This window comes from Sorghum bicolor, chromosome 5 (genome assembly GCF_000003195.3).
Source record: "Sorghum bicolor cultivar BTx623 chromosome 5, Sorghum_bicolor_NCBIv3, whole genome shotgun sequence".
NCBI classification, from domain to species: domain Eukaryota; kingdom Viridiplantae; phylum Streptophyta; class Magnoliopsida; order Poales; family Poaceae; genus Sorghum; species Sorghum bicolor.
In genome coordinates, this window is record NC_012874.2 from 65,020,004 (window position 1) to 65,028,989 (window position 8,986).

Sequence of the window (8,986 nt, forward strand, 5' to 3'; positions counted from 1 at the left end):
AGACTTAGTCCCTTTTGGTATGGCTTTTGTTGGGACTTCTTCACACGTTTAATAAAAAACCCTGCTCAACGTATACATGCAAAACAGATTATGAAACCAAAATCAAATGAAAAGACGATGAAGCCAAATCCGCTTTAGTTTAGGCCAGTCTCAATGGCCCGTTTCAATGCACTGTTTCCAAAACAAATCTGCTGACAGAGCATCAATGAAACGAACAATGAAACAACCTCCACAATGCATGAGTTTCACCTTGATGTTTCCTAGGCTAGGCAAAGCATTTAATTACTGTAAAATGATTGGATCACATGTAAGATGGTGAAACGATTTAGTCCTCAGTGGGGATTTCATCGTGTTTCACCGCGTAGGAAACAACGCCAGCGGAGTTTCACCATGGTGAAACTACTTTCTTCTCTCTCCTCTTCGTTTCATGCAAAAAGTGCAGTTTTGCTGACATGGCGCTCTAATAAATGTGTATGACATCCTGGTGAAATCTCCACTGAGACTGGCCTTAGAAGTTGAAAAACCATATAGGATTTTCGTGATTTCATTGCTTTTGGAGAGGCTGTCTTAGATCGTTTGAGCTACCATGCTAAAAAAAGATCGTTTGAGCTACCTGTGTTCTAAAATTGCATCTTCGGCACCGATGGAGTAAGGCCACTCTCCCACACTAAAAATTATGGAATAGTTTTCATACTTGTCAATTTATATAAACACTACATATACTCAATATACTTTTAATTGACAGTTTCAATAAATAGTCATTCATGGTTTGCTATAGAAAAAACTATTTTCCACAACAATGTTTTGCTTAGGCCTTATTTAGTTTCAAGACGAAAAGTTTTTGGGTGTCACATTGGATATGTCGGTACATATTTGAAATATTAAACATATACTAATAAAAAATAAATTACATAGCTTGTCTGAAAACTGCGAGATAAATTTATTAAGTCTCACTAATCTATAATTATGGCTAATCATGTACTAATTAGGCTTAAAAGATTCGTTTCATGATTTTACAACTAAACTATATAATTAATTTTTTGTCTATATTTAATGCTCTATGTATATATTCAAAGATTCGATGAGATGGGTGAAAAATTTTTTGGAGCTGATTGCGGACTTTTAGTTCCTCACCATATCGTCGCCTTTGTCGTCGATGACCTGACCTCGATTCGTCCACCATGCAGCCAAATTATTCGTGCTGGTCGACGAGGGCCTCATGGTAGGCAAGCATTTTGTTCCTGACAAGCATGTTTTCGTGGCAGTTGTCTAGGAAACTCTTGGATGCTTGGCCAGCTCCTAGCTGGTCTTCAGTGAGGTTCCTGGTCGGCCAGGGATGTGCGGCCATTGCCTTGATAAAGTCAATCTGTGCCTTGGTCATCAACCTCTTGACCAGCACCTTCCTCGTGTTCTTTCTGGCCGGCTAGGCCACCTTCACCCTGGGAACCATGGTAGGGGAAACCCTAGCTAGTCCCACCTGGCTCGCCGCCATGAACTCCTTCTTGAGCTTCAGGATCTTTCCCTCCTCCGACCTTCATCAGGATCTGACGATCCTCCTCTGACTCGAGCTTCCTGAAGCCTCCAACGATGTCATTGCCAGCATGTTTCCTCTCGAGATGAGACTAGAGTCGTCGGCGGCCTCTGATGTGCTTGCCAGTAGCCGTCTTCCTCTTCGTTCACTTGTCTTATAAGCCGTACTTTTTTTTGTCAGCCAGCAATGTTTTTCTCTTTAATAAATTAGCAAACAATACTATCAGCCATGACTTTTTAATAAGCCAACAGACTATTTGTCACCCGTCGCTACCGCCCCCGTCTCGCACGTGCCGAAGAGAAGGGAATGCATACGGAAGGAAGTGAGCCGCAGTCCTTAGATATATGGGCACCGCAGCCTGGCAACTCGCTAGAGAGGTCGGATGCAAATCGAACAGGACTGTTCCATAAAGCCCAACTCGTTTACCAGGTTCGCCCTTTTTAGCTCTGATGATGATGATTGTCTCTCTGAACCGGTTAGCCCGGCACTCCCCAATCCCCACGATATGGAAACAGCAACGGACAGCAGATCTGGCTACGGCCTTGTCGCCGACACGGTCACCGGCCGCGACCGCGACTGGTCCCGCTTGCCGGAGGATCTGCTGGTAAGCGTCCTTGGTTCACTGCACGTGGCGGACACCATCCGCTCGGGCGCCGTATGCGCATCGTGGCACGCTGCGTACGTCGCGTTCCGGCGGCTGCGCCTCCCATCGCCGAGGCAGCCGCCCTGTCTGCTCTACGCTTCCGACGCAGTCAACCCCGGCGCCGCTGTTCTACACTGCCCGTCCACCGGCGCCACGCTGCGGATCCCCTTCCCTCTGGCCCCACTCGACCGCCGGCCCCTGCTGGGCTCCGGCCACGGCTGGCTGATCACCGCCGACGAGGCCTCCGACCTGCACCTCCTCAACCCCGTCACCGGCGACCACGTCGCGCTGCCGCCCATCACCGCGCTCCACCACGTCGAGCGCGGCACGGACGAGGATGGCGACCCCGCGTACCTCGTCTACGAGAATCTGCCGGAGTACAATTGCAGCAACAGCCGGTTCGAGGTGGACACGGAGCCCACCATCCTGCCGGTGGACGAGGCGCACGGGTGCATGTACTTCCGCGTCGTGCTCTCGGCCAGCCCGTCCGCGGGCCGCGCCTGCGTCGTGCTGCTCCTGCACATGCCGCGGGGCGAGGTCTCCTTCGCCAGGCTCGGCGACGACCGGTGGACTTGGGTCGCACCGGTCAGCGACGACGACACCGGTCTCCCGTCGAGGTACGGCTACCGTGACGCCATTTACAGTGCCGCTCATGGCTTGTTCTACCTGCTCCGGTTAGATGCCTCCATGTACAGCTTGGAGCTTAACGGGCCTTCGCCGGTGGCACGTAAGGTCCTCAACTACTTGCCGAACTCAGTCAACTCGACCAAATATCTAGTCGAGACGCCGGCCGCCGGTGACATTTTGCAAGTTTGGAGGAAAAAGAAGTACATCAACTCGTTGACGCCGGTGTACTTTCCACCGGACTATGTGGACGACGGCGAAAGGGGTATGGACCCGTGTCTGGAGCACAACACCATTGAGTTGCAGCTGTACAAGATTGACCTGCATCGACAGAGGGCGGAGCTGATCAAGAGCCTGCCGGAATATGCATTGTTTCTTGGCTTCAATGGCTCTATGTGTCTACCGGTAAAGGATTTTCCTGGGTTAGAGCCGAATTGTGTTTACATGACCGACGACTCCACAGAGTATGTGAATTATAACAAGCTTAACCGCCGAGAAATTGGTATTTGGAGTATGGCAGAGCACAGCATGTCGAAGCTTATTGATGTCTCACCGACTACTTACCCATGGCTGAATTGGCCATCTCCTATCTGGATTCAACCATCCCTGTTCTAGCTAGTGGAGGATGCTTGCAAAAACTGCTGTACTTTTTATCTGAATAATTGCTGTTATTGGCTTTTTCCTATAGTTGTGTCCATTAATCTTATAAGTATTGTCTAGAACTCTAGATAACTTCGATTGTAAATTAATATATCAATTTATTTTGCCAGTCCAAATAGTTGTATTGTAATATATGTTAAAGCAAATATTTGAAGACGGTTGTTAGTTGTTTTATGGCCTAGAGAATATATCTGGAGATGTAGTCATTTCATGAGCCTGGATATTCTGCTCCGCGCTGGAAATGAAGGAACCCAATGGCCAGCAAGACTGCATCCCACCTGGGTCCATTAGTGGGGACAACCACGACATCAGGATGGTTTTGCTGACCATTGAGTTCCACGAGCTGATCAACAATATCCTTATGCTGGCCAGTGATATATTACTGGGACTCCATGAGTGGTGAGGGGCAATATGACAGCTTCCTTCAGGTCTGTTTCAATGTGCTGCCACATGGTTGATCGGTCGCATGGTTCACCATGTCTGATGTGCAGAGCTTTGTCAGGAACTCAAGTCCTGGTGGTTCTATTTTTGTCCCCTTTGTGATTGTAAGAAGTTCGTGGATGCTGGTTTGCTATTGTCACACATCTGCAGTAGGCACCCAAAGGCAATCCTGCCGGCCGCCACAGCTTCAGTCAGTATTGGATCAGAAACTCTGTGATGAAGCATTAGAGGGTGATGATTCTCTGGATGGGTTGACATTTTGTGAAGATTCAGAACAGGAAGACATGATCTGCTTCAACAAGAGCAGTGAGGCATTAAAATGGTTGTCCTATGCACCTTTGAGTGGAGTAGGGCCTAAGTCATTACCTGAGAAAGGACGTTAGGTTCTTGAAAGCATTAAGGAGAAGATGAAGACTCTACCTGCAGATATATCTAATACTGAGGTATGTTAATTTTAACTGACACCATATGAGTTCGATTTGGCATTTATTTCTTAGCTGAATTCTTGCACTGATAGCTTATATATTAGTAACAGACTATGCAGTTTAGGTCAAGTTATACAGCTGTTTGCTCATATTGTATATGGTAACCATGTTTGCAGACAGAATTAAAGAAATGCATGGCTGAAGATCCAGGATTAGCTGCTAAGTGGATCAGTGCTGATGATATTGAAGATGTTAATCCTGCCAGCAATACTGTTGAGAAACATGGTTAGAAGTCATCAGTTGCAGAGGAGATCAAGAAACAGGGGACATTATACAGGTAAAGATAAAGATGTAGATAAAGTTATTTCTGCTATTTTCACATTTTTCCCAAATGACAGTACCAAGGCCATCGATCTGTAGATTTTAGTGTTTCATTTGTTGGCACAACTAAAAATAGAAGTAAATTGTGACAAAATGGAGTTCGTTACAGTCCTGTTACTATTGTTTCATCAGATGATTCGTGAAAAATACAAGTACTAACACAGGGAATTCCACTCAGTTATCCCAAACAGATGAGGCTATAGCTTATAATGGTCATGGAGATCGTCAAGAAAGGTTATTTCTATTTAACCTGGCTGCCTGTCCTGTTCATAGCTTTGATTGACGTTGCCCACTTTGTAGTTGTTTGATGAACTAACTCAATGGGATGAGGAACATACCATTTTTTAGGGGTTATCTATACTAGATCTGGCTGTCCAGTAGGGCATATTCATAATTTGGAACATTTGTTAGTGTCGCGGTCGCACAGAACTTTACGCTTGTATTTGTGCTTAATCATATTTTTGCCAAGCAGATAGTGCAGTTTATTACCATTTGCATGCAAGGATGGGTACTGTTTCATTAAAACTTGAGGCATTAGAGTTGCCACTGGTTTGCGATTGTACACTCGAACGGAATGATCATGAAACTATTTTTGGGTTTTCTACTATAGAAATGTTTTGTCTTGTACGGACGCTCATACTCTAGGTGTCGTCAAAGACTAGTTGGGTTAAAGACTCACGATTGTCATATTATAATGTGTGACCTGCTAGCCTTAGCTATTAGCATTTTACCAGATAGAGTTTCCATGCCGCTGGTTCGTCTAAGCAATTACTTTAAGAAATTATACTCAGAGGTTATTTGTGTTAGTGAGATTGAAAGATTGGAAGCAGAGATACCTAAGATTTTGTACCAATTAGAAAAGGTCTTTCCTCCTTTCTTTGATATCATGGTCCATTTGACTATCCATCTTGCTATAGAAGTAAGGCTTGCTGGACCAGTGCATTACCGGAACATGTACCCTATTGAGAGATGTCTATCTAAGTACAAATCCATGGTTACAACTCGCAGCCATCCTGAAGGAGCAATAGTTGAAGGCTACCAATTCAATGAAAGTATGACATTTTGCTCACGGTATTTGCAAAATACCAGCAATCAACCTTGTGCCTCAGCAAGCCATGTGGACCAAAGACATGCAAATTAACAAGATTCATTGGATACCTTGTTAGAGGGAAGGAAATATTTTTAGGACACATTGGAGCAAGGAAGATAAATATCACAAAGAGAAGTTGTGGACAACTGTAAAGGTACATAGGCACAACCTGTACTTATTTACTTGATGATTTTGAAAGTTAGTGTTGATTAATTAGAAATGTAAATTTATGCAGGGATTTTTTTGACATCAATGAGTCTTACAAGCATGTTTCGAAGTCTGCAAATAATGTTTTAAAAGTGGAAAGATTTCAAGGTTATTTTGAAGACGAAGTACTTAGATCCTAATTTGACAAAATATCAATAATGGTTGTGGAAAAAGGATTCCAGCACCTCAATAGGAGTGGCTAGTGAATCACTGGACATCAAATGCGGGACATGTATCCTGTCCTAGATTACATTAATTATTTCAAGTTGCACATTTGTACTATTATTATTTCTAGCAGACAAAGTCTATGAAATTGACATGTGCTACTAGCTAAAAAATTTAACAAATTTGTACTATTATCTAGCAGCCTTTATAGTCTATGGAGTTTATTACTATCTAATTTGTACTAGCTAATTTATTTGATAACATGATGTTTTTTCTTGCTATACTATCTAATTTCTTCCTCAACTTAATGTATAAATCCGAGAAGAACAAAACTAATAAGGCAGTGCAACTGAATGGAAGGCACACCACTGGATCGAGAAGTAATGCACCACTGGATCGAGAAGTAATGCAGTTGTTTTAGATCAAATTGTATTTTCTAATTGCAGAGCCATTATTGTTGTTGGCCTTTAATCATTGTTTGCCTTCTGTGTAGCACCACCTAATGTTCTTAATACATGAACCAAAGGAAGAAAGAAAAATAGGCCGTGCTGAGCTTTTGTTTCCAGTTATTGTAATACCAGTTAATCTGCCTTCAGTTCTTATCATAAGAGCAAGAACAATAACACCGCCCGCTATCCGACGAAATGAAGTCTGACGTGGCTTTCAATTAATGCGGAAGCAGCAGGCATAGCAACGTATGAGCACATGCAACCAATGAGGACCAAGCTAGGCAGGAGATCAGCGAATGGGGGTGAGCAACAAGTATATCGCCCGCTTCATGCCAGCGTTTGGTGAGACGCCCGCTGGGCACTCTCTCCCCTTTTCTCTCTCAACCAACAGGGATCCAGCCCGCTCCCAGCCACCCATAATACTTTCTCTAAGAGGTGTGAAGGTCAACTTGTTTTTTTGGGAAGTGTGTATAGAGATATTTATGATGTGTGCATGCTTTGTGAGGGCATTAGTAGTGTATAAAAACAAGAAGATTTCGGACGTGCTTATGAGGTATGTGTGTCTGCTTTGTCAAGGATTCAGGGCATTAGGACACTCACAATGCAGACACTATCATGGAGTCTAAAGCGGTGGCGGACCCAGGATTTGGCCAAGACTAGGGCCAAATCCTGCACTACCGGATTCCAGTCCTTTGCCGAGAGCTTAGAACGCTCGGCAAATGGGCAAACACACTCGGCAAACATTTTGCCGAGAGCAGCTCTCGGCAAAGAAACGCCGGCAAACAAGCTGCCGGCAAAGGATCATTTGCCGAGAGCCGCTCTCGGCAAAATTGTTCCCGAGCACATGGAGTCCACCTCTCGGCAAACTATAGCTCTCGGCGAACGTTAGCGCTAGTAACGGCCAAAACGACCGTTAACGGTCGGTTCTGACAACTTTTCGAACTTCTTTGCCGAGAGCCCCTCTCGGCAAATAATTTTTGTAAAAAGAAAAGAAAAAGAATGGCAGCCGAGCTGGTTTGCAAAATTTATTTTATATTGAGGTTTGCCGAGAGCCCAGCTCGGCAAAGACTTTTAAAAAAAATGAAAGAAGGATTCCGCCATTTTTTTTTCAGGGCTTTGCCGAGAGCTCGCCTCTCGGCAAAAAGTTACTTTGCCGAGAGCTTAGAGCTTGGCTCTCGGCAAACGGACTCTTTGCCGAGAGCTGGCCTCTTGGCTAAGGTCCAGGCTTTGCCGAGAGCAGTGCAGTTACTGCTCTCGGCAAACGTTTAGCTCTCGGCAAAGGCTCCAGAGAGCTTTTTTTAAATCTGTTTTGATTCCAGCTATTATTCACAGATAAAACACATATTAACAATTAACAGATATAACACATCCAACTCAATTTGCAAAACCAACATGTCCATCACATATATTAACAAAGTGTATCACAATATCCACACCATGTCCATCACATTATCTCAAAATATCACAAAGTATCTCAAAGTTTCACAACATCCACAAGTTCACTGCTGCCATGCATCCCAATTTGCCCCTCCTGGAGGCGGCTGCTGCGACGGAGGCACACGTGGTGGATACCCATACCCCGACCCACTCGACGGTGGCTGAAGCTGTAGAAGTGGATTCGCTAACCCTCCGGACGGAGGCACCTCATTCGAACCCGCCGATTGAACCTGCACAAAGGAGAAGCAAAATTAGTACTTATACTAAGGCATAAAATTGTAATCTAGGCTTAGTAAAGTCAAAAATTTACAGAACTAGTTATAAATTTGTAATCTAAGCCTAGACACAAAAAATTCGGCAGCACCTCCCCTATACCTGGGGTTTCCAAAACCTGCAAGAAAACTAACGGCACGATGGCCGTCCACCACATCTCAACGGCACGATGGCCGAGACACATATATATCAATGGCACGAAGGCATCCCATCACATATGAACAGCACGATGTCCGACATGCACAATAAAGACGTTTTGTTAGAGAAGTTGAACTCACGTAAGGTGGCTGTGGGTAAGGTGGAGGAGCGAACAACTCTGGTGGCGCTGGACGACCCATCGTGAGGCCAAGGCTTGCCACGTACTGAGCCAAGGCGTCAAACCTCTGTGTCTGGAACTCTCGCTCCCTCCGTTGCGCTTCCTCCATCATAGCCTTATGCTCCTCTAGCGCTTGCACCTGGGCCTATAATTTTTCACCGCATTGTTACAAGCAATTTCGAGTAATGTAAAAACCAATGAATGATGAATAAAACAGAAATAACCTGTAGGGCAGCAACACGTGTCGTAGAAGTGTCCACCCTTGGGCGTATGGGCACGCTATCGCTCCTGCTGCTTGCCCGAACCTGTGAGAGAGTGGGAGTGGTTTGCGGGTCAAGCGTGCT

At 45.0% G+C, this 8,986-nt stretch overlaps 1 protein-coding gene across 1 annotated transcript; it reads left to right on the top strand.

The window, feature by feature from the left end:
• Positions 2,037-4,614, top strand: LOC8071998 (F-box only protein 7). Its single transcript, XM_002449731.2, has 4 exons — positions 2,037-3,300; positions 3,831-3,886; positions 4,009-4,089; positions 4,501-4,614. The coding sequence occupies exons 1-4, from the start codon at positions 2,037-2,039 to the stop codon at positions 4,612-4,614; spliced, it is 1,515 nt and encodes a 504-aa protein (XP_002449776.2).

Excerpts from the sequence above, each read along its gene's own strand:
- LOC8071998 (XM_002449731.2), top strand. The coding sequence starts at position 2,037 with ATGGAAACAGCAACGGACAGCAGATCTGGCTACGGCCTTGTCGCCGAC. Across the intron at positions 3,301-3,830 it reads GCTTAACCGCCGAGAAATTG|TGATATATTACTGGGACTCC; the intron begins GTATTTGGAGTA and ends TATGCTGGCCAG. Across the intron at positions 4,090-4,500 it reads TGCCGGCCGCCACAGCTTCA|ACAGAATTAAAGAAATGCAT; the intron begins GTCAGTATTGGA and ends CCATGTTTGCAG.